General features: G+C 35.5%; 1 protein-coding gene and 1 long non-coding RNA gene across 2 annotated transcripts; both read right to left on the bottom strand.

Moving 5' to 3' along the window:
* Window positions 1-347: 347 nt before the first annotated feature.
* LOC125584468 lies at window positions 348-6,716 on the bottom strand. Its single transcript, XR_007321391.1, has 2 exons — window positions 2,168-6,716; window positions 348-1,982 (listed from the first exon to the last, which is right to left on the bottom strand). It is a non-coding gene; the product is annotated as an uncharacterized LOC125584468 (long non-coding RNA).
* Window positions 6,717-14,371: 7,655 nt separating this feature from the next.
* On the bottom strand, window positions 14,372-15,817 carry LOC125583135. The gene is made up of 5 exons (XM_048749713.1): window positions 15,671-15,817; window positions 15,315-15,579; window positions 15,135-15,231; window positions 14,482-14,657; window positions 14,372-14,418 (listed from the first exon to the last, which is right to left on the bottom strand). Exons 1-5 carry the CDS (start codon window positions 15,815-15,817, stop codon window positions 14,372-14,374), a joined length of 732 nt encoding a protein of 243 aa, XP_048605670.1.
* Window positions 15,818-27,527: the final 11,710 nt, after the last annotated feature.

The raw sequence follows: 27,527 nt of genomic DNA, 5'->3' as shown, positions 1-27,527 counted from the left end.
CAACAGCTCTTTTTCTTTGACTTTATACACGACATCAGAACCTTCCAAGCCATCCAGAGGATCCCAAGGAAGCTCTCTTATCCGCTTAAACCGTCCAGGTTCAAAAAAAAAGATCAGATTCTTTACTTGAAGCAAAAATCCCACAAAAGGCTCCAACGGCTAGTTTTCAATTTCTTGCTTAGTTTTGATTTCTTTCTTTTTCTATTTGTTTTAGAATGTTAGTACCTTTGTCTCTGAGCATTATATAACCTCCTACACGTCCATTGTAAAGAGGACCCTCAATCACCAATTTAATAAAAAGTTTATTAGTTTTTGTCAAAGATTGTTATTTGTATAAAATATCGGTCTTTAGGATTCAAAGATAGAATCTTTGTTGTTCTATTGATTTTGTGAGTCTATTTTATTTGTGAAAATCAAATAATCTTAGTACACAGATTGAGAGAGTCAATCAATTCGATCCATCATTCCATCAGATTGAGAGATTCAATCAAACCTTCATCCGCAAATTCACTTCAAGTTCATTCTTTGATCAAGCTGAGAGTGATACACATCCAACAGCTTGATTCCGCCATATCAATCCTTTTTCTTTGTTCATTTTTATTGTTTCATTCATATCATAAACCGCATCTCATTTTTTTTACATTTGTTTCAGGTTTACAACCTTCATCCCACTCATATCGCCCACCCGATCATCTCTTTGGTCGAACCATCCAAGCTTCCATCAACCATCATGCCCACCCTGATGTCCAGCCTACAACAAATAGTTTTAACCACAAACCGTTTCTACTGCAGTGCTTTCAGTCCTTACAAATTCAGAATCTTCATAAGCGTAAAATGACCTCTAACGATAATAAGAAGATGTATTTTGAAACAGTTACAACAAAGATACATGAAAGCCAGGAGAGAGAAGGAAACTGTTTAAGCCATTCACTGTTATTTTCACCAAAGCAAGATAAGGAAAAAAAAAAGAGGGCTTCGAGAAAGATAATACCTTTCAACCTTTTCCTTTTTCATATCCATAATAAGAAGTCCAACGTCAACACGAAGCAACTGGAAAAAAAAAATTCCAAATCATATGTAAAAGCGCAATTGGCGAGAAAAGACCAACTAATATAAATACACTATTCTAAGAGGCAGAACACACAATCTATAACGCTTTAAGGAGGACCGATATCATCAGAAGCAGAACGACCAAGAGAAACCTGCATCACTTTGTTTGCCTAGGAAAAAGCTGAACCAATAAGAAAGACCAAACTACAAATCAAAGACTAAGTGAAACATATATTAATCTCAGTTACTTTCAACAACACCCAGCTACTCATAGTAACAAAAGAAATAACAAAGAAACGATCTTTCATTGTGTCTAAATTGTTGTCTGAACTCTGTGTATTTGATATTTCCCATGTTTTCAAAAGAGAAAACATAGATATAGAATTATATTTCTCGACAAACTCTCTGATTCCATCAACAATACTATCCATGTGCTCCCTTCCTTCCTTTCTTCTTTGTCTTAGACAAAGTTACTGAAATAACAACAACAATTATACAATGCTTTTACGAAACATTCAATTGATTCGACAATCTAAGCAAAGATTTAGGCTTTATTCAAAAGGGCCCGAAACCATTGACGGCGTGTACAAAAGAACACACATCTTCCCAGCTCAATAACAAAGTTGTTATAGTTTCAAGAAACAGAACCATGAAGGAGAGATGGAAGGAAGTGATCACACCTTTGTATCACTTTGAATTACACACGTCTTTTTTAGTTCCGGACAGATGAAGTGAAAAGTAAGAGCAACCAAAGTAGACGGCTTTTCTATGAAACTGAAAGATATAAACTCTACATGTTAATACCTATAAACTCACCTGCTGTCTTTACATTTCGAGCCTCCCAGAATCTCAGGTGAACGGTGGAGCTTCAACTGGCCGTCCTTCAAATCACCAAGTACCAGACTAGAGTTTGCCATTCTAATTATTGAGAGCTAGATTAAAAACATTAGTGAATAAAAGGAACAAACTGATGAAGTTTAGAAAGAAAATTTAAATATTTATAGTAGCGGATTCACACAACTGAATGAGAGAATTCATTGAATGATATATCGTGTCATGAGTGGGAAATTGGTGTTAATTTTAGTGTTAATGACAATGCATGAATCGAGTCGACTACCGTAATGGTGCCGGAATTCATTCTCAGGTTGAAGAACTCCAATCGGCAAAACAGAAAGGACTGATTCAAGTTGTTCTTTATCAAAATTAATAGCAGACAGTGAAACACTCAGATCATTATTGATGGTTGGGAGAACAGTAGCTGTTAGCCGGCGGTGACTCCGTAACTGCTTCATCTTCGGGGTTTTGGAGAAGACACAAAAAAATGTGGCCATGTAATCTTCATACATATCTCAAATTCCAAAACTGGATAAGCCCAAAATAATGATCGCAGAATTTGGATAGAGAATAGCCCAGGCCCTGTCGTGAAACTTTACAGAAACTACAACTTGAAGATGCCATGTGTCGTGCCAGGATTTTCCTATTTAATGAGGTGGAGAAGAGAGAAAAGTCTTCTTTATGTATATAGATGTTTCCTCATAAGTTGGCTTGGAGGACAATATCATTTTGTTTTTCTGGTCCATTTGCTAACAATTTATCTATCATAAAATAGTTCGGGATGATATTATTTGGTTTGGTAAGAAATAAGAAGTTTAAATTTTCAGTGTAATTAAAATCATATTAATAATTTTCTACATAACAATTTAGCTAGAGAATTTTGGTTTCGTTGTCAAAAAAATATAAAAAATAATTTATGTATACTAAACTAAAATCACATACTATGAATTTAGTTAGACTGATAAATTTATTTATGATATAAACCAAGTCAAAGTTGGTTTATACTTAGATGGATGACAAATAAAATGAAAACTCATAACAAAATTTAAATCAAAAGTAAATATAAAAATGTTTCAAATAAAACCTTAAATAATCAAAACAATAAATTATTTATATCAAAATTAAATGTTCAATTAATTTATAACTCATGCCATTACATCTATGATTAAAATAATAGAACACAAAACAAATTATGAATTCTATCATTTCAAAACATTTAGACAAAAAACAATCAATATAAAGAGTTTTAAATATGTATACAGACTTGTTTTATAATCAATTATAATATATATATAATATATATATATATATATTTATAAAATAGTATATTATAATACAAAATAGAAATCATGGGCGTATGCAAGACAAATCCCTATTAAATAATTAAAATGGATAAAGCTAAATATCTATATTAACAAAGTTGAGCAGAAAAGTTCCTCCTGTGTCTACGTCAGCGTACACTGCTCCTTTTTATGACACGTGGCAAGCATTCTTCAAACTTCTTATTCTTACTCATGGTGGAAGCTATGCAATTATGGTCTATTTGAGCCCATCAAGGTATCACCCTTCTTCTCCTTCCTCTTTTCGGCCGCAGTCTGAAGGTTTATGCAATCGAAAAGTAACGTTCAGTTTTAATGCCTTTCGATCATCAAATCCCACTAATCCCACTATCTCCTCTTCACTGCAGCATTAAATCATCGTTCACCAGCTCTATGCAGTGTATATATACACCTCCAGTGTAGCCTCTCGAAATCCTCTACTTTCGGACGACAGATTTGCACCGAAACTCTTAGATAACTCAGCTTCATCAAAGTTTCTTCAATTGACACGTCAGGCACGGTTGTTTTCGGCTTAAAAATAATTATCAGTCCAATAATTATCAATCCAGCCACGTCTGTTTATTTCCAGTGAACTAATGACCCATTATGTAATTTGGTTGCAGGTCCAGACAAGAAGCTCTAAGCAACAATACAAGTTTCGAGTATGAACAGACTTGCGTAACTGCCGTTGGCTCTGTTTCCTCTCCATTCAGTCAACTGAGTTAATCATCTTAATAATTGTTTGCAATCAAGTTCCCCCATTATGTGCTATTTAATTCAGCCTACACCTTCTATATATGTAGAGTCTGGTGTATATATATGGTCACTGTCCTCCAGAGGAAATGGCCCGTTTCTGCATCTCCTTATCTAACGAAATCTTTCTGAATTGAATCATCAACTCATGGCGAATTCCCAAATCCACCTTTCCATCTTTGTGTGCATGGTAGTAGAGATGATATTTGCTTTTCTTTTCCCTTTGTAACATGTGTTACTTACCTACTGGTATGTTCTCCTTGATCAGGACCACAATCTGTACCAGATAACGCAAGAAAGGGAACAACGACCTTTCTCTGAGGGAGAAATAAGTACTTTTATGTCTCAGATGCAGTGCCGGTCCGGACTTGTCGGCGGCCTAAAGCGGACCAAAAAAATGTTGCCCCTTTATTATAACTACATTTATTATGCTTTTATGTATATGATTAAAATAATGCTAGATAGTGTTAAAATTAGAGATATTTAAAAAAAAAATATTAAAACATTATTTTTAATTTATATTGTCTGTTTTTTCCTTATTTTTGAATAAAAAATTTCAAGTCTTTTTTTAATTATTTGGTTAATTTTAAATATCTTTTTAGCAGCATTTTTACAAATTCAAAAAGAACAAAAATATAATTTATAGATAAATAGAACATATAATAAAGTATGCTAACATCAACTTCACAAATTTTATTGTTTTCACATAATAATAAAACCCTATGATGTTAAGAATTTTTTTTTAAAATTCAAAAGTTTCTAACAAAATTACAAACACTTGCAGAAAAATAAAATAAAGAAAAGACCTATTTGAGATTCCCATTGAGATATTTCAAATTCAATCACAATGGAAGAGTGAAACATCAGCAACTGATATTTTAAGTTAATATTATCTTTTATGATATTTTTTTAGTTACAAAGCTAGTTTAACAATTAACAAAACAGAAAAAAAAAGCAGAGAAGAATAATTGTTTTAAAAAAATAAAAGATATAATTAAGTTGTGTTGATTAAATTATTTATCTAATAACATATGGGTCGTTGGAACATATAACCAAACATTTCATGTCATTGAATGAAGAAATCTTTTGTAGTTATCTTCAGAAAAGGAAAATGCTGTTACTATAAAAAAAGTATAGAAGTTTAGAAAGGGTACAGATCGAACCTGTGAGGTGAAGGACATAGGGAGAACTCTACGACCACTAGACTAGAAGCAATGTTTTCAATTTTGGCGCCCATAAACTATCTATTATTTGTGGCGCCCTAAGCCCTAGCTTTATGGGCTTTAGCCCAGGGCCGGCCCTGCTCAGATGCTTCAAGGCCTCGCACACATGCATAAAAATAGTTACTTCCATCGGCAACTGAAACCAGGTATGTAAACTTTTTCATGCTGATTCTCAATGGCCTCTCTTTTACTTAAACAATTGTTTTAGTTTATTTTTGTTCTGGAGAGAATTTGCTGGTGACCAGCAATATCCTCAAGATTGCTGACTTTGGACTGGCTGGCGAAGTTGCATCTGTGCCTCCTCAAAAATGTCGCACCAGTTTGAGGTATGATCTTGAATATTGACACCTAAAACAATCAAAACACTTCTTCTCTATGCAGACCGTAGGGTTCCAGCTGAAAGTTTCGAGTGAAGAAAGCAAGAGGACAGCTTTGGAAATTACAAAGAGTGTAACGGTAGGCTCAAGAAATGATATGTAGATGATAGAGCACAAGCAGTGTATTATTATTGTTTTTGAAGGAATTACAATCTCAGTATTTCTAATGACCTTGAGCCCATTTACAAGAGATTTCTCTCAGTGTTTCATACAATCCTAGAAAATGGCCAACCCTAGATGAAGAAGATGAGTACGTTACATAAGATTCAGTTGTTGGCTAACTGATTCTAACGGTTAATCAACTGAGCCACCTTCACACAGTGCCATGTCAGCTTCACTTCCAGCTCATCCATCAGCCTGAGTTACTTATCAGTAGTGACCCGAATTAATATTAAGCTACTTATTGGTATTATACGAATTCTTTGTACACTTATGCTCACATTCTTTTGAAGGAAAATTATGAGGATAAATCAGTGATTATAGTATGACTAATTACGAGGTAGAAAAATGGTTTTCAGAAGATTACTACATTTTCATGTGAAGAAGCGTAACAAACCAAAGTTAATAACTACAATTATGCCAAAACATACAACGACGGTTCTTTCATCCGTTTGTATTTCTTTGGTTTTGATCCAGCGGTGGTTCTTACACGACGTTGACGATGAGTGGACGTATTAAATTAAGAAGGGATATAAAACAATCAAGCTAAAGAATCTTAGCCATTGGATTCAACTCCCACACTAAAAAATCTTTAATTAATTAATCCAAAGCTTGAACAAAAAATAAAAATAATCCAAGCTTGGTTGATATATTTAGATCACCATCAATACGTCTTACTTACATTTAATTACAAAGACAAAAATACCAAAATTTGATCAACTAAGAGATTTTTAAATATATTCAAGCTTGGTTGAAGTCGTCTCTACCTCAAGATGGGACTGAAGCAAATACGAAGTATCCTGAAAGAGTAATTGTAGAAAGAATCATTAAGCTTTCGCAAAGATCCATGAATAGAATGTGGTTTAGTAAAAGAAGAGAGCATATTGAAGAAATCATATAATAAAAAGTGGGTTCATTACTTGAGAGAGATTTTTATTCCTTGCTTTTTCATATAACATTCTTCTGTAACATGAAAAGATGTAGTTGACGGGATCGTTCGCTTGGGGGTTTCAATCATTTCTTTTGGACTTTTCATTGTCTCAAACCCCTGGCGCTTGGTCTTTGGATCTACCCATCATTTCCCCAGTGAGAGAATCCACTGCATGTTCTGCGTTGATTCAATGACACCAGTATAGCTGCGTTTGAGAGTATACAAATGACCAAAATCCCGCAAGACCACTAATATGACTTTTAAAAAACCCAGGGTACCGAATAACTCAATAGACGGTACCAAACATATCATAACTTCTTTTGTTTAATCTCCAAACCGTATCATGTTCCACTGTAGACCGCATTCCTTCACATGTAGTTTGTCTAGCGACTTTTTCTCAACACAAACTGAAACTAGCAACACCCATTTCGTGGGCTCCAGCAAACGGCCCGTTATTACGTTTTAAGAATATTTTTATTACCAAAGTTGGCTAACGAATATTTTTTTTTTGATAACTCTGGTATCTGGGCAGCCACATTCCCAACTATCCCCCGTAGGGGGTCCAGCGCCCCAACGGAAGGGATGTTAAATCCGCTGTGGCCGGGGCTCGAAGTCGTGATGGCGGGCACCTCAGCCGAGGTTCCTATACCACCAGACCACGAGGCCCGGTTAAAAACTGTTGTGGGTAAACTTTTTATAGTGACTGACCCCACCCCGAAAGGCCCCGCATCCAAGAAAACCCCGTAGGGTTTTTTTGGAGAGGTTTCAGTACCACCCCGCCGACAGAGTATCGAACCCGCAACCTCTGGCAGTCGTGTGTGAGAATCCCTTCAGTACTACCGCTAGGCCACCTGAGGTATCTCAAAACTGTTGTGGGTAAACTTTTTATAGTGACTGACCCCACCCCGAAAGGCCCCGCATCCAGGAAAACCCCGTAGGATTTTTTTGGAGAGGTTTCAGTACCACCCCGCCGACAGAGTATCGAATCCGCGACCTCTGGCAGTCGTGTGTGAGAATCCCTTCAGTACTGCCGCTAGGCCACCTGAGGTATCTCGCTAACGAATATTTTTGAGGTTATCAAGAGCATGATTATTAGATGGGTCTTAAGGTGGGTTTTTAGCAGAATATAAGAACCTGACTTTTAACTTTTAATTAAAAAAGCTAAGAATCGGTTCTTAAATAAGAGTTTTAAGAGACGTTCTTAGCTTTTTTTAGTTAAAAGTTAAGAGACGGGTTCTTATATTCCGCTAAAAACTGCACCCTAAGAACCTCCCAATAATCATGTTCTAACAAATATTTGTTCACTCAAACGGAAACAGTAGGTAACACAAAAGCTACGTCAAAACGCTTGAACCGGAAGCTCTCGGAAGCTACGGAAATCTCGCTTCCAATATGTTTATAAAAATATATATTTAAAAACATGTTGGAACCTTATGCTTCCATTTAGGAATCATGTTACCATTTTAAAAACTCAGTATCTGACTAAATAAAAAATATATTTTTTTGTTTGATATAAAATTCATAATTAACAGTATAACGATAGAGAGAATAAAAACATGCACATATCAAAACTATTACTATAAATTGTCTTTGAGCATAATAACTTTTTGTAAGAAATCTAGCATATATATTCAAATACATGGTGACAGATATTTGTGAACTATTAAACATAATTATATTTGGTAACATTTTATAAGCTTAATTTGTTAGTATTTTAATAATTAAAATATGAATCAACTAAATAGAATAAAATTATTAAAAAAGAATATGTGATTTAATATTTTGATTTATATATTTTAGTCATAATTTTTATAAAGATATTTGTAAGTTCATATATATATATATATATATATATATATATTTAAATATACGCTTCCAACACGTACATGCTTCCTAATTTTTAAGAAATCTCGCATCTACGCTTCTATACGATTTCGATTCCACGTACCTGCTTCCGATTTTGTGTAACATACTACAGACAATTCCTTTAAACCAGTGTTTTAGAAACCAGACAAGATCAACCATGAATCGTTAAATAAACAAAGTCCGAGTTGATTTAAAACTCAGATTTGAATTAAACAGCTAAAACTGGTTAAAAACCGGCTAAACCTACGACTCGGATCAATAAATAAAACATGTTCAACAAAAATACTTAAACGTCGTTTTTTTAATTTTGATATAGAAATGATAACTTATTAATTTGATTACAGATTCTTAGCGTTTTGTTTGAAAACCAAAATCATTTCTTTCCCTTTTTAGTTTTTTTGGTACATTTGTTTCCTTCTCTTCGTTATACACATATACTACAAATTATTATCTATTGATGATAAGATTTATTATAAACTATATATATATATACCACTATAAAAAAAAGGAATCGCAGTAAAGCGTAAAACAATAATGATCACAAACATTATTATTTAAAAATTATTTTAATTATATGTTTCATTTATAACATTAAAGGTTTCTAGGTGTACTCTCCCGTTAATCATACTAGGGGTATAGCCCCCGCGCAAGCGCGGAGCCGGATAAGTTATTGATCGTTGTGTAGTTTTGTGTACGGGATTTTGTCGTTTATTTTTTTCCACTTTTGTTTTTCCGTATTGTATATAATGGTGATGAACATAACATTTGGAAGTCACACATTTTGATTAAGTTGATATAAGAATGACCGGCGAATTCATATGCATTATTTTCGTAATGATTTGATCGATCATTAGCGTTATTAGCGCTTTCATGTTCAAAAGATAAAGTTTATAAGTTGTTTAGTATTTACTTAGGTAGTTGTTAGTATATAAAACAAATAGTGTAAGGAACAAAATATAAAGTTTGAATTCAAAAAATTAAACAATTTATCGAACAATAAATTAAATTATTTTCTTATTTTACCTAAATTAATTTCAAAAATATAGAATTGTAATAAACTATTTTTTTAAAAAAAATTAATAACTCTAGAAAAATTTATAAAATTATACAGTTGCAAAATTATTTATTTATAGAGTTTTACTCGACTTTGTTAAAATAGTTTATGGTGGACAAAAAAAATGTCAGAAATAGGTAAACCAAAAAAATACACCACTGACAAATCTTGTATGAGTTAGAACCCGTCGACGTTTCATTAATAATCCAAAATAGATATAAAATCTCCGAACAGAGAAAACATGCAAGGAAAAAAATATCCAAAGTTTATGATGGGAAACAAAGATAATAGCAATTTTTAAAAATGCATAGAAAAGACGTTGACGGGCTGATAGGAATATAATAGATATTTCCAATCACTCACGGCAGCGCTTGCGGTTGTTCTAAGCGTCTGAAATCTCTGGAGGATCTGCTGCAGCACATTCCTCATCGACCTTGTCTCCCAAAACAGACGGGCCCGATGATGCTGCCAATCCTACGTCACCTTCACTGCTTGGAAGAATGTTCTCACTGTGCTCCTGAAATACATGAACGTGATGACAAGTAAAATTAGACAACCTTGCCATGGTTCTCTATGATGGTATCTTCAGTGATGGTGGAGATAGTGAAGGAGGTACGGTGATTGCTATTAATGGCTTCCATAAATTTGAGAGCTCTCCATGTTTTGGGCTGGATCTTAGCAAGTAGCTATGAATACATCAAACACTATGTTGCTGGCATGAGATTTGAATCGATCTAGAGAGCCTGCAACAACATAGACGGTGAGGTTCTTGAGTATATTGAGCTCCACCAAGCCAGACACACTCGTTTTCAACACCTTGTTCCCTATCTCTCTTCTAATTAATGCCATGTCCCTCGATGCAGTTCACCGCAGTAGGTTTGTTAATGTCGGAGAAGAAGTTATCTCACCAATAAATTTCAAGTTTGTAAGTCTCAAGATGACACTAAGCTAAAAGGCATTGTTTTAAAATCAAACCAATAACATACAAAAGGAACTCACCAGAGATTTCGATCACATCCATGTCAGGGGAATCATTGCTGAGGAACTCAATAACATTATGCACACCTTTGGTTACCATGTCCATCCCCATTGCACCACACCGGTGTTACAGCTGAACCATACATAGCCATTTTTTCCCTGCCAATGTACAGTGTACAGTTTGTAGCCTCGTAAATCTAATTGACATGCATCCACAAAATCATTATTTCATCAGCAAAAGTTTCAATCTTGAGTCAAACCACACCACAAACATAAATTTTTTTACATCTTGGTGGTACCTGTTGAAAATGATAGCCGACGTTTCGAAGTGATCTGGATTCTCCTAGGAAGGCTTAAGTTCCATAGCACGTTGGCACGAAAAGAAACTGGAAAATAGGCGCTCTAGTTGTACCGTCCTTCAGCTCCGCCTGAGACGTACCCAGCCTTGCAGCCTCTGTTAGTCCTAGCAACCAAATAACTTTCCGTTATAGCCCAACAGAATAGAGTTTACATCATATTAGTTAATCGGACAACTTCAAAGCGATCAATCAACTTTCACGATCGACCCCCTATCGTAGCAATGGATGGTAGTGATTCACACGAACTGGGATAGAACCGTGGATCTCGAAATTCTGCCCAGAGAAACATATGCTTAAAGTATTTAAACTGATAGCTTGAATATTGATTAAACAAATATGGTATATAGTATTCCATAGAAAGTCAAATTGTCAATACCTTTTCCTGGGTACTATGTTCTAGGCGGAGAAAGGTGGCGGGGACAACGACCGATTAAGCAACAACAACACTGGAGGCTGACATCTTCGAAGGTTGGCTAAAAGCTGCGACAGGTCAATTTAGGAGTAATTTAATAAGAGATATGGGTCTCAAGGTTTGTTTGAGGAATTATATATACTGAGACGGATCGTTTCAGAGGTGAAACGGTACCATAACTGATCGTTGGAGATATAGAGAGGTGAAAGATGAAAAGTTTCAAAAAAAAACTTGATAAGCTAAAAGGTAATGCTTCGGTTTATCGGTGGAGACAGAGTACTATAAAAATCGTAGATACATACAAAAGATATTTAGCCCACTTATAAATTTTATTGGGGCAGAATGCGGATTTTACTAAATAGGTTTCGATGATCAAAGTTACACGTGAGTATTAAAATATTACAGTTATGTGTGGGATCCACTATAAGAAATCCTTCATAAATATATATTAGTTTCGGTAATCAAAGTACAAGTATCATTTAGTTTAGTGGTATAAATGTTGGTGTTTACATCACTATAACCCGGGTTCGAGCCACAGATTTGACATTTTTTCACACTTTTTAAAAGTGAGATCTACTTTCCTGCTGACGTGTCGCATCAGGAGTGATGAAACTGATGAAACTGGCTCATTATAATGTAGATTTCCACATATATATATATATTTGTATATGTATATACTAAATTTATTATTAACAAAAACATTGAACTGGTCCGAAAAGTTGCCGAGTGATATTACCAAATTATTAATCGGTTCGGTTTTCAAAACATTACTTAAACATACATCTTTACAGTTAATGACTGCAATAGCCCACTATGAATACAAAATTGAGTGGCATAAATAATTGAACTCACCCTCGCGCTTTAACGCTTTAAAGATCGGTGGCGTTCAATATTATAAATACAACCATGACTCCTTTATAGCAGAGTGTGAGTTAATCATTATCATCACAACACTTTCCTCAATTACTAAAACAATGGGCTCCTTAATACAATCATATCTTCTCCAATAAACCTCAAAGCAGTGTAACCAATTTGACGAGGCTATTAGCTCAATTTACAAACATTGACACTCACCAAAGCCTGAGCTACGTCCACCATGTTGCTGAGGTTGAAGAGGAAGAAAAACTTCACAGAAATCTGAAATTCTAGATGCTCGCCATCAACCCACTCAAGATCATCCAATCATTACCTACTACACTAACCATGAACTCTCGGCCCTATTGAAAAGCCACCCAAATACAAGTTTTGTGTTTCAATATCACCTAGAAAAAAAATTTCAAACACAAACAAATTTTGATAGACACAATTGACGTAGCGCGGACAAACCACTAGTTAAAAATAGTTTTGGGTGTAAGCGACGGAAATGGAGAAAGAAAACAAAAGTTGGATAAAAAGTTTAGCGCCAATTGGTAAAAGTTTGGAACTGTTTGATGAATTGCAATCAAACGATCACATTTTTACTAGTATCAACTTAATAATTATATAAGAGACATTACTAATGATGTTGGTTTTTTTATTTTGTTTTCATTGTTTTAATTCTTATATATTTTTGTGACTTTTTAAAAGGTTTTTATTTCAGTTTTTTTATTCATTTTGTTTTCATTTGTTTGAATTCTTATATATTTTTGTGACTTTTTAAAAGGTTTTTATTTCAGTTTTATATTGAATTTACGTCACATAGTTTACGTTTACATAATTTATGTTTTAAAAAATAACTTCTCTTAAAAAAATAAATTAAGAAAACCCTAATTAAACTGATCCAAAAAACAAAGCGAACTGAATCGAACCACATACAAACCGAACCGAATATAAACCAAACCGAACACAAACCGAACCAAACCAAACTAACTATGGTTTATTATACTAGAACCGAACTAACCAAACCGAATCGAACCCGAACCAAACCGAGAATTTAACCGAAGTGCCCACCCTAGTATTAAGGGCCATATAAACAATGCATAAAGAGAGTTTCTCTCTGCACTCATTCAATAGTGTGACAAAATCATATAAACATAAAACAAATAAGCAATTGTTTAAAATTTACAACACTGTGATATTTGATGATGAATATTATATATATATAATCACGTAAATTCTCATTATGATACGGTATTTGTTAAAATATATATTATTAATAATTAATTAGCAACACAAATAATTGTAACCCTTCATTGCTAATTTAAAACTTTTGACTACAATCAATCTTTAGCTAATCTGTAGGTATATAGGTATGAATTACTTACGAACAATGATGACAAAAATTGTCAATACATTCTAGTCATATTATGCGGATGATATAGTCATTTGCGTGCTACGATTATATAGAAAATGTTTAGGAAGAATATATTGTTCAATTTTGTAAAAAATTATAATAATCAATTCCTATAATTTTTTTAATAATTTATTTACAAATTGTGCAACCTTTAAAATTATGATGGATAGTTAACGTCAATGTCTTAAACTAGTTAACAAAATACTAAAAGATTTAATAAGAAACTAGATCATGACCCGCCTGGGCGGACAGGTTTTTATTCGTTTGCAAACGTGAATTATGTTTTTTTATTGTAAGGCAAAATTTGCTATAAAACTTGGGTTTTGATTTTTTTTTTGGTACCTTATGAAGTTATTTTTTTGAACAATTATTACATAATTTGCTCAGTGAATTTTATTATATTCTGACGTCTAATATATTTTATGTGTAATGGTTCAAAATATTTTCTGATATATATTATATTTCAGTTTGGTTTGTTTTCAGTACAAAGTTATAAATATAATACTATACAAATAGAATAATATATGGAATATGGACAAACATAGAAATATGAACAAAGTTAGGATAGGAAATAACCATAATGTAAGCATACGCATGCGTACTTATCAATTTCAAATAACATAGAAGTATTTGGAAATTACTTTGGTGAAACATTTATCACATTCTTTTTGCAATTCTCACACAGAATAATGGTTTTGATATGATGGGCCTGTTGCTGTCTGGCTCGAGGACTTTAAAAGTCATGTGTTGATACACATCACATCCAAAATAATACAATGCATAATCAGTACCTATAGCATAGATTGTAGCAACAACCTTGCACTTTTGAGCCTGTAGACAAATGGACACAATTAATAATCACCAATATACAAAACATTTAGCTATTAACAATACATTGATCGTTCATGAAGTAAACTTGTGTGCATCCTAGTATCTCAGAAATTGTCTTGTCCTCGTATTCTTTCCAAGTGTCCACTTTCTGTGGAGTCTCAGTGTTTGCTTCAGGAACGATTTGTTTCCCTTCATCATTTGTCTCAACAATACTCATAGAATCATCATTAAGTTTGTAACTAAAATTCCATTAGACACACACATAAGAATAATCAATCAGCGGTTCAATGAAATAGTGAACGATTAACCCTTTTATAACAATAAATCATTATACGGTTTTAAAAAATTCCACTTCTTTTAACTCTTCTGCTTCCTTTATGATAAGGTTGAACACCAATTTTGAGGAATCATAAGAATTTGATATTTGTAGATTACCTGAAAAAGAAAACGTAATCATCCAAAATAAATATAATAAAATAAAAGTATGTAATTCATACCTCTAAATGACCAGATTTTTGCAAATCTTATCAAACACACAACCACTCCAAACTGTGCTTCCTCTCTATGAGTTTCCATTTTCTCAGCAAACTTCCCCCACAAACAACATGGTATGCGCACATCACTATAAACATGAAATGGAATTTGTTTCAAATAATGTCTAGAATCGAACAATAGATAAATTTATATGTTAAATTCATGGATTTAGAATGATTTACCTGATGTTTCTCAAGGTGAACTCGATTTTTCTTAACTCTTTTCCGTTAGATTGGAGAATTTGAAGCTCTCCAACATCTATGGCTTGTCCAACGATGTCTACATTTCCCAAAATAATTAAGATTAATATACTGGAATTTTGAAGACGATGACAGCAAAATGAATAAAAAAAAGAAAAGTACCAATTAAAAACTCAGTCTCTAATCTTCCACTCAAAACAGAATCGAATTCTGCTAAGGATAGAAACATGTCATCGTCTTCGAAATCATACGGTTTAATAACCTTCTGGTTGATGAAAATTATCTTGTACATGAGTTTTGTTGGTCGGAAATGTTTTCCAGGTTCACTAACTTGGAAGTTTTCAATACTCTTCCATTCGCCAACAATACATTGATCCCCCAAAGATTTCAAATAGTTCTTCCTACAAGTAGCATGAACCTTGATACCCTGGAAGTTATTTTTAAGAATAACACATTATTCATAATTCAAGAAAAACTATTCAGTTACTCTTGTGCATTTAAAAATACGGCAGTCATACATTTTTGTCTGCCAATATGATCTCTAAAGTCTCACCAAATCCGGTATTAGAAGGTTTCCAGGTGTGTATGACTTTGGCTTCAATAAACCAAGTTGTTTTCCATGGCCTAATCTCATCAAGGTACACCAACTTTTTCTTAGAAGACATTGTATGATTACTATTTTTTTAAATCTGCGTATTTGATATGAGTTTAATATGATGTATATATAGCAAAAAGGATTGGGGGTTAAAGATATTCCAAATCAATACTGTTAGGAGTATAATCTGATTTATTCACTACAAGAAAACATATTTTTTACGAGGGCGGTATTCGTTGTAAATTCGTCGTAATAGGGGCTTTACGACGAATTAACATCGATACGCGTTTCGTTGTTAAACGCTCGTCGTAACGGAGGTTTCGTCGTAAAGTCCTAGTTACGTTTACGAGGAAGTCAATTCCTCGTAAAGCGGAAGGAAACTATTCGTCGTAATGCCCTCGTAAACGACGATGTAAATACCTCGTAATAGTTCGTTGTAAAAGCCACGTAAGGCTTCCACGTAAAGTCGATGTAAATTTTACGAGGACTTTACAACGACTTCATGTAAATTCCTCGTAAACGTTACGAGGACTTAACGTGGAATTTTACAACGAATTTACATCTCCATATTTAAAATATTAATTAATTATAATAATTATATAAATTTAATAAAACAATAATTTTAAAATTTAAAATATTTGAAATAAAATTAAATATGAAACCAAATAATTTTTTTTTAAAACTATAAATTCATTAATTAAATAGAATTTAAATTTTTTATACAAAACAAAAGAAATTAAAAAAGGAAACTAAAGGCCAACATCATGGTCATCGAAGTAGTTGGCTGAGGGGTTCGGGTCTGTAGACGTTCCTGCTTCGGGATCCGGCTGGCTCATCCCGAGAGCTGCTCGTCTCTCCGCCAAAGCTCTCTGCAAAGTTGGATTTCCCACCGCCATCACATCCAGCAAACCCTCGAGAGAGTCCAAACGCTGCTGCTGGGTATCCATGCGAGCCTGCATCCGGTCGTTGTCCTGGTCCCGTCTCGAATAGTATGACGAAGTCGCCCTTGCAACTTCGTTAACGGAACCTATTCCAACCGTCCTTCCCTTCTTTCTAGGAGCCACCTATATGTATATATATAAAACCGTATTTAGAGTTAATAATAAAATAAAGAAAAAAAATTAAAATTATTAAATTTTACCTCCTCGAAGATCCGGTCGACCTCTACGGTTGACAACTTGACGGGTAATCCATCTGCAGACTGTTGGGTAAGTTGCGTCTCTTGCTCTTCAACCCGAGACGCCACAGCGTTGAAGAGTTTCTCGGATGCAGGATCCACAAAAACCCCATCTGGTGAGGCGTGAGTCATCTTGAATAAGTCCGAGAGAGATGGCAAAACTCCCGTCTTCTCCAACTAATAAACAACAATAATAAATAAATTAAATATAATTAATAAATACAAGTTTAAAATAATGAAAATTATAAATTTAAATAAAACTTACAGCTTCGAGACGAATTCCGGCATGGGGTTTTTGGCCGGATCTATGAACCATGGGCAAATGGCCATCTTTATCCCTCGTTCTTCGGGAAGCGGAGCAGGAGTTGGCTTTGCGGATGGAGCTGGGTTCGTTCCAATAGGTGATGAGGCCATCCCATGCTTCCTTTGTGACCCCGCTCGGCTTCCCCTCATAGCCGTAAATCTCCCACTTGTCCTTCCAATCGGAGACGGTGTTGCAAAGACGAGTTTTCGCCTTTGCAATAAATTCGCTCTTCACCCTCTCGGTGATTCCTACGGACCAGTTCCACCTTTGCTGAAAAAACAAACATTTTAAAAGATTAGAAAAAAAAAATAATAATTATTTAATTAACAATATAAATATTAATAATATGTAAATATAATTACCGCAAAACATTTAAACCACGTCGTCTTGACGTGATCGGGAGTCATGGTCCAGTTGGGATAAGGGCCGTCATAATATCCCTTCATCGTCTCTGAAACGCTCCGGCTAACACGGTTGTTAGCCCCAAACCTGCAAATATAACAAATTTGTTAAAAAAATTGATCAAAGATTTTAAATTTAAAATTAATAATTTTATGTACTTACCAATAAGTACCCGGGGGTCTATCGGGGTCCAGAACGTGTAAACCCTCTCGTCCGGGCTGGGCAAGCAAATCCTCGACGGTGTATCTTGCGAATGGTGCATGAGCTGGCACCCGCAAATCGGGATGAACTGCAGCCGGTGGGGCAGGCTGATCCGGGGCGACAGGTGGAGCTCGTGGGGGAGGCATCTGAGATGGAAGAGGAGGAGGGGTCGAAGGAACTCTCCGAGATGTGTGAGAGTCTGGAACTGTCCCGGAAGAAGACGATGGACCGCTAGAGGAAGATCCATCGCCAAACAAATCCGCATACGTAGGTGCAGGAGCTGCTGGTCTCGGTCTAGGAGCCATCTAGAAAATTTAAAAAAATTAAATTAATATATATCCTAAACGAATTGTTTAAAATAATTTTCTAAACTAATCATCTAAACTAATTCCGTTAACTAATCACCTAAACTAATTCCCTAAACTAATCACCTAAACTAACAACCTAAACTATAAAAAAAAAAAAAAAAAAGATAGAGAGAGAAAGTTACCTTAGAGGGGGAGAGGAGTTAGGGAGGAAGATACGAGCACTGCTCGTATCTTCGACTTCTCCCATATATATAAAAACGGTTTCCTCGTAACTTCCTCGTAACATTACGACGAAGTTACCAGGCCCGTGTTTTTCCATTTACGACGAAGTTACCAGGCCCGTGTTTTTCGATTTACGACGAAATTACGTCGAAACATTGGTTTACGACGAATTTACAAGGCCCACGTTTACGACGAAGTTACCAGGCCCGCGTTTTTCCATTTACGACGAAATTACGTCGAAAAATCGGTTTACGACGATTTTACAACGCTTAACCCTAAACACCGAGAATGAAATCCCTAAACCCCAAAGTCACATATCATCTAACATCATATCTCTTCTTCTCTACTACTTTGTGCTCTTTCTCCAACTCCAAATAATTTTTTTAAAATTAACACAAATACATATTATATAAAACAACATTTGTTACACATACATTAGGATGGTAAAAAAACAATATATCTTTAAACATACGTTACAATAGAGAAATACAACATCAGAGACATATATTACATCACTCTAAATCGTTTTCGTTCTCATCAATATTACATCACTCTAAATCGTTTTCGTTCTCATCACTATCATTACAATCATCATCGTCGCTTCTCTCGAACTCGTCTTCACGTGCTTCATCTGTCGCATCTTCGGGAATATCTTCATATTGAAAGTTTTGCGGGTCGATCAAAAGGATTTCATCAGTTGGTTGTTCTGGTACCTCAACTTCATTGATAGCGTCTTCTTCTTGCAAGGGCGGTTCTTCTCCAGCGACAATGCGTCCACGAGGTGTAATTTTGATAGCAGCTAACCAGTTTATCCCGGAAGTTCGAAGCCGAGGATAAGGAAGGAAGCTTACTTGCTCGGCTTGTGAAGCTAAAATGAAAGGCTCAAATTTGTTGTATCTTCTCCCAAAATTGACATCCACAACACCAAATTTGTTATACCGAATCCCTCGGTTCACAACAGGATCGAACCATTCACATTTGAAGAGGACGCATTTTAGCTTCAATAACCCCGGAAATTCCACTTCAATAATCTCCTGCAAGATCCCGTAAAAGTCCGTTTCACCTTTCACACATATTCCGTAGTTACTCGTTGCCCGATGTCTCCCATACTCGTATGTGTGAAAGGTAAATCCTCGTGTGAAATACATAGGTGATGTGGTGACCTTTGCAACTGGACCTTGAACCAATTCGTGAAACCATACGGGATAATAAGGATCGTCGTAATCAACCTGCAAAAAGCAGTTATTCTTAATTAATATTGAAGTATCAAAACACTTACTTAATTAATCAATGTATGAGATATATTACGTACCTGTGATTTTAACCACTTGACAAAGTGCTTATCTTTACGTGTCTCCACATCAGTTGCAGATATTCCTGGTATTGCTTCTTCAACTTGAGATACAAACATGCTGCAAATTAAACAAATAATCAAGTCATACATAATTAACTGCAATTCATATAATTAACATTCACAAAAATATTTACCTTTCAAAGTAACGGGTCATTGCATCCTCGCAGTTGAGCAGAATATAAGTGTGGGCACTATGTTTATCCTCTTCACATGACCACCATACTTCTTTCGTTTTACCACCAAACCTTGCAATTTCGCAGAAAATGTCAGGAACACCATCAATTGGATATGATGTCGGTACTCCACCATCATCATATCTTCTAGGAACTCTTTTCCTCGTACGAACAGTTGGAGCAAAGTAGTATGATGTGAAGTTAGATGTTTCGGCTGTCAAACTTCCCGCAACTATTGAACCTTCCACCTTTGCAAGATTTCTTGCTTTCCCCTTCAAATGTTTCATCTGTCGCTCATACGGATACATCCATCCGTTGTGAACAGGTCCACGAAGCAATGCTTCATATGGTAGGTGGACAACTAGATGCTCCATGACGTCAAAAAATGAAGGAGGAAATATCTTCTCCAGGTTGCACAATATGATCGGAATGTTATGATGAAGTTGTTCGATGACTTCTTCCTTGAACGTACGTGTGCTGAGATCTCTGAAAAAAGCGCCGATGGCTGTATATTGCAAAAGTAATCAAATTAATAACATTTCATAACATATGTATATATATTAACGTTTTATAATTACCTGCAAGTGCTTCATGGACATTTGCTGGAAGGAGCTCGGCAAAAGCAAATGGAAGAAGTCGTTGCATAAACACATGACAATCATGACTCTTCATTCCGGAGAACTTTTGACCTCGTTCAACACATTTTGACAGATTTGAAACATAACCATCAGGAAACTTAACTTCTGATGCAACCCAGTCAAACAAGGTTGTTTTGGCTTCTGATGACAACCGGAAGATGGGAACAGGAACGTTTCCATTGCTCTTGATATGTAACTCACTTCTTGAGCAAATATCAGGTAAGTCCATCCTTGACTTTTTGTTATCTTTTGTCTTCCCAGGGACGTTAAGTAATGTATTCATGATGTTCTCAAAAAAGTTCTTCTCAATATGCATGACATCCAGATTGTGGCGTAAGAGAAGATCCTTCCAATAGGGTAGCTCCCAAAATATACTCTTCTTATGCCAATTGTGAGACACACCATATCCATCAGGCATATTTCCAGGAACATGCCAATTTCCTCCAACTTTAACTGTTTCCTGAGCTCCGTAATAATCAATGTCTGCTTCGATCTGCTGGCCGGTGAGATATGGAGGAGGACCGTCTCTGACAATTTTTTTGTGCCGAAACAATGTCTTATTTCTTCTGTACGGATGGGCAAGTGGAAGAAAGCGACGATGACAGTCAAACCAACAACTCTTCCTACCATTCTTCAGTTGAAAAGCATCCGTCGATCCAAGACAATATGGACAAGATAATCTTCCATGTGTTGTCCAGCCAGACAACATCCCATAAGCAGGGAAATCACTTATCGTCCACAGCAGAACTGCTCGCATCGTAAAATTGTTTTTCAAGGAACAATCGTACGTCCACACCCCTTCTGACCACAATTGCTTTAGCTCTTCTATCAACGGTTGAAGAAAAACATCAAGAGACCGTTTTGGATGCTTCGGCCCAGGGATTAATATGGTCAAAAATAGAAATTCTTGTTCCATGCACATATCCGGCGGTAAATTGTACGGCGTAAGAATGACTGGCCACAAAGAATATTGTCTACCAGACATTCCAAATGGAGAAAATCCATCGGTGCATAACCCAAGATAGACATTCCGAATATTTGTAGCAAAATCTGCGTGTACCTTGTTGAAATGTTTCCACGCTCTTGCGTCTGATGGATGTGCAACCTCACCATCTCTCTGGACATGTTCCGCATGCCACCTCATCGATGCAGCAGTCCTCTCAGATTGATATAATCTTTTCAATCTGTCTGTAATTGGTAGGTACCACATCCTTTGGTACGGTACCCTATTCCTCCCACGGCCTTGCGGTTTGAATCGTGGTTTTTTGCAGAATCGACACTCTTCTAACTTGTCATCTTCTTTCCAGTAGATCATGCAGTTGTCGATGCAAACATCAATCATCTCCGAAGGCAACCCAAGACTATAAACCAATTTCTGAATCTCATAATAAGATTCAGCAGACACGTTGTCTTCTGGCAAATACTCTTTAAACAACTCCGCCCATGCATCCATGCAATTCTCAGGTAAATTATGATCCGTTTTAATATTCATCATCCTAGCTGCTAGAGACAATTTAGAGAGACCTTCTCTACAACCAGTGTAGATTGGTTGATTTGCAGCATCTAGCATTTCATAAAACCTTTTTGCATCCAAATTAGGTTCTTCTACATTTCCAGTTCCATCAGCTATTGTTGTAGTTGTTTCTAAAAATGCATCACTAATCATATCTTGAACCCTATCATGATCTACCATCTGCTCATGATCTTGATGATAATTATATCCATTATGCAAATGATTCGGTTCTTCACTATGATGACCATCCTCAAAATTATTATTACTACTACTAGCTTCATTTCCCCCATAACCCTCTCCATGTTGATACCAAATGTAGTACTGTGGTGTAAATCCTCTGTTTACTAAATGCTTCCATACAGTTTCACTACGTGCAAATTTTGAATTCTTGCATTTCCGACAGGGGCAGAACATCTTACCGCTTTCCTGTGTGATCGGTGTACAGCCCGCCTGGTGCATGAATGTCTCTAGCCCGCTCAGAAATGCGTTTGTCACCCTCCCGTCGGAATCTTTGTGCAAATACATCCAACTCCGTAACTCGTAAATACTACCGCCACCGGCCATTTTTTCTTAGATTTTTTTTTCAAATCTTTTTTTTTCTGATTTTTTTTCGGATTTTTTTTCTCCCGTTTGTGTGTTGTGAGGAAGAGAGTTGTGGGAAATGACATATATATAGAGAAATTTTCGAGTTAGGTAGTTGAAAAATAACAACGATTTTACAAGGAATATTTTACATGGATTTTACATGGTTTTAACATATTATTTACAACGAATTTACGACGAAATTAGGTAAGTTAAAGCACATTGAATACACGTTTTCACCTAAATATAACGGTAACATGATTCGTTGTAATGTCGATGTAAAGTTTACTTTTCGACGTACTTGCGTCGTAATATTACATGGCGTTTACGACGAAATTTGGTTTCGTTGGTTTCGTCGTAATTGCGTTGTTAAGCCACCAGTTACTATTTCTAAGACGACGATAAGGAACCTGTGTCGTTCGTCTGTCTGCCAATTCAGTGGAATGACAAGGAGAAAGTGGACGGAAGTGCAGCTGGTTTGTACTTGAGAGGAACCTTTGACGATGGTTGGAGGTTCCTTTCAAGTATAAACCAACTGCACTTCCGTCCACTTCTCCTTGTCGCTCCACTGAATTGGCAGACAGACGAATGACTCATGTTCCTTATCGTCATCTTCGAAATAGTAATTGGTGGCTGAATGAGGAACATAGTCTAAACGCCATCAGGTTCGAGAGGAAGAGAGTTGTGTGTTGTGAAGAAGAGAGTTGTGGGAAATGACATATATATATAGAGAAATATAACAATGATTTTACAAGAAAAGTTTTACATGGATTTTACATGGAACATTTACAACGACTTTACAACGAATTTAGGTAAGTTAAAGCACATTGAATGCACGTTTTCACCTTTATATAACGGTAACATGATTCGTTGTAATGTCGATGTAACGTTTACAACTATTTCGCATTCCACGTACTTTCGTCGTAAACTTACATTGACTTTACGACGAAATCCTTTCGTCGTAAATTACCATGGAGTTTACGACGAAATAATGTCTCGTCGTAATTGCGTTGTAAAACCCATGTAAAGTTACGAGGAAATAATTTCGTCGTAAACCGCCGTTGTTACTGCTACGTTTTCTTGTAGTGATTATAATATAGATTTAAGTTTCCAAATTATGCGGTTGCTTGTTTTGCTTGGTTGTTATTGATATTTTTCATGTAAAATCCAAAAAAATCGCCCTTGTATTTATGATTTGGTATATTCTTTATGGTTTTCTTAAAATCTCCTAAAATATAGATATTGTTTCTTCAAAAGTCGGTACAAACAATTTATTAAATTCCATATTGTAGGTTATTCCGGATATTTAGTTTATTTGCCAAGATTATAGGTTTTGATCTATTGGTTTGTATTGGCTGATATTTAATTTGAGTAAGTATGCGGATTTAAATAATTTGGTTGACTATATTTGAAAATGCAACACATAGGTCTTCTGGTGTAATTGTTTGTAAGCAAACCATAGTTTGGAAGGGATGAATGGTAAATAATCTGATATTAACACACATGTATCTACATTTTTTATGAAGCTTGCAGAATCCTTATTACATTGATGCTTGGGTATTGCTGGAACATCATTCCTCAATATAGAAAGACATGGTACATCTACTCTAAAGACATATAAATCAGTGTTGATGAAATAGAAGCTTGTATAAAACGTAACTGTTACTTTGATACTTAATGATAAAATATGTTTCCAGGATATCAGCCAATGTATTACGATATTAATATGATTACGTAGCTGTAAATTATGTGTTGTTTCTGAATTAAAAAAAATAGAAAAATTCTGATTTTAATTTAAAGCATAGCCTAAAACTAAACCAGTGGTAGAGAGTTGTAAATACTTTTAAAAGAGGAGGGCACCTCAAAAAATGGTGTTCTGTTTTAATAGTATTAATAACAAAATACTAAAAGATTTAATAAAAAACTAGATCATGATCCGCCCGGACGGGCGGGTTTTTATTCGTTTGCAAACTTGAATTATGTTTTTTTATTCTAACGCAAAGTTTGCTATAAAATTTGGGTTTTGATTTTTTTTTTTGTACATTATGAAGTTAAATTTTTTTGAACAATTATTACATAATTTTCTCAGTGAATTTTATTATATTCTGACTTCTAATATATTTTATGTGTAATGGTTCAAAATATTTTCTGATATATATTATATTTCAGTTTGGTTTGTTTTCAGTACAAAGTTATAAATATAATACTATACAAATAGAATAATAAATGGAATATGGACAAACATAGAAATATGAACAAAGTTAGGATAGGGTCACCGGTTTAATACATGTGCTTAAACCTAATTGGAAATAACCATAATGTAAGCATACGCATGCGTACTTATCAATTTCAAATAACATAGAAGTATTTGGAAATTACTTTGGTGAAACATTTATCACATTCTTTTTGCAATTCTCACACCATAATAATGGTTTTGATATGATGGATCTGTTAATGTCTGGCTCGAGGACTTTAAAAGTCATGTGTCTATAGCATAGATTGTAGCAACAACCTTGCACTTTTCAACCTGTAGACAAATGGACACAATTAATAATCACCAATATACAAAACATTTAGCTATTAGCAATACATTGATCGTTCATGAAGTAAACATGTGTGCATCCTAGTATCTCAGAAATTGTCTTGTCCTCGTATTCTTTCCAAGTGTCCACTTTCTGTGGAGTCTGAGTGTAACACCCGTATTTTTCGAAATAAATTAAATAAATAAAAAGTATGAAATCTTCATTTATTACTTCTCAAAAGTCAACTCCAAAGTCGTAAATTCAATAAATAGTCATAACTCCAAATAACATAATAAATCCCGAAAATATCGATAAAAGCATAATATCCGCAAGTCTAAAAAAGAAAGAAATAAAATTTCCAAAGCACCAGCCCAAGAGCAATCACTTCTACTCGTCAGTCTCATCTGAAGGGGGAAGGAATAGGAGGGGTGAGTAACAGGGGAGTTACTCCGAGAGGTATAGGATGCTAAACACACAAACCACTGACTTGAGTAAATAGAACTCCCACTATGGAAGTTCAGCTCTAACATTAACAAACAAGACGCCTAAAGCATCAAATACACAAACACACACAATACGATGATAGCATATAGCTAGTCCATACACCCCGCATCTCCTCATATGGATATATAATACGTAGCGTCGCTAGTACAGTCTGTCTCTGTACCCATGCCCTCTCAAGTAGCGTCCATGGTACAAACGTCTCTGCACCACACGCCCGCACCAATAGTATCGCCAGTCCAGACGTCTCTGAACCCCTGCCCGCACAATCAAAGTAGCGTTGCTAGCCCATACATCTCTGAGCCCCCGCCCCCGCACATAGTCCCTACTAATAACTATGTATACATACATATATATATATCACATCTCTTAACATCACACAATCCAACCAAAGTTTGAATCCTGTAGACCCCTAGTTCCAGTTTACAATGAATTAACTAACTAACAATCAAGACTCAATTCAAACAGATGGATCATGATTCGAAATCTAAACTACGATAGAGAGAATTCTACACTGGTACGAGATTTACAGAATAGACCCTCACCTTTGCCACGAGTTCTGAAGAAACCTGAGGAAGCACCGAATGGACCTTGACGGCTCTAACAAAGCAACTCCGGAGCTCTCTGAAATTAGATCAATATGATATTCTGGCAGAGCTGAACCATAGAACAAACAGATGAATAACTCAATAATTGACCGTTACCTTTTAGATCCCTCCGGTCATAATGTAGTCCTATATGTCCTCTATTCATAGACACCAAGTTTACTCCAATCGGACACCATTTGCTTAACTAAAGTAGCTTCATCTCCAGGCTGGTGGTAAACACAAACTGCACCAACACCTCTCACGAAAACAAGCATAACTCTCAGAAAATAACTCGGAATAACGATCCGCTTGCAGGAGATGATAGATAAGAGAATTTCCTACTTACTGACAAATTTTCAGACTGAAAATTTTGTTTCTTTCGACCGTTTCTCACTTACTCCGAGATTGGTCGGAACTGTCTCTGCAACTCAACAGCTTTATTCTTCGCCAAGAAGAAACGTCAATAACTTTCTAACTGTAAGTCGATTTGACGATCGGATAGATGATCTGAAAAGGTGGAATCAAGATCTTTCCAATGATATCCCGCCCGTCCCTGGTTCCTTCCGTATCAACGGTAAAACACTGATTAAGTTGACTGTTCGCGGATCCGATCTGTAGATATCAGTCCCAAAGAAACAACCATAACTCTTAGATAAAAATTCCAAATGACGATCAGTATTCTGATACACATAGATCTATGAGTTTAGAACAACCTCAAAATTTAGCTTTGAAATACTCATATTTGATCGATCGTTCTTCTGTTCCCCCAAAACGTGTCTGCAGAGCTCTACTCTCTCTTTTCGGATGGTGGGATGGCTTCTCTTTCATGGTGGTTATTTGTGGCTGTTCCGGTGACGTTTCGGCAGGGCTTTGCCATCCCCAAAAGTCTCTGTCAGAGGCCACCACGAAATCCCATCTTAAATAAGGATATTTTAGGGTTTTCTGCAATGTAATTGAGTCTTATTGGGCTAAATTTTTCCGGGCCGAGATTTGGGTCGTTACAATTCTTTCCCACTTACGAGGAATTCATCCTCGAATTCAAATCCTGAGTCGGCTGTCCAATACCGTCCTAAAAAAATAAATCTTCGGATAGTCAATCCTCACCTGAATTTGATCTCACTTGGATCACGTCATGGAAGTCTAATACAGTGCTGATAAAATAACTGCAATCAACTGCTCCAATTCGCTCCACCGGAGGATACAATCCAATATACCTCGGTTTTAGTTGCTTCAGCTTATGAGTCTTAAGTCCTCCCTGAAATGTCATTATTTTCAGGTATACTAGATTGCCCATAT

This window comes from Brassica napus, chromosome C3, assembly GCF_020379485.1.
Source record: "Brassica napus cultivar Da-Ae chromosome C3, Da-Ae, whole genome shotgun sequence".
Classification (NCBI taxonomy): Eukaryota; Viridiplantae; Streptophyta; class Magnoliopsida; order Brassicales; family Brassicaceae; genus Brassica; species Brassica napus.
The sequence above is the reverse complement of the archived record's forward strand: the minus strand, read 5'-3'. Positions and strand labels throughout refer to the sequence as shown.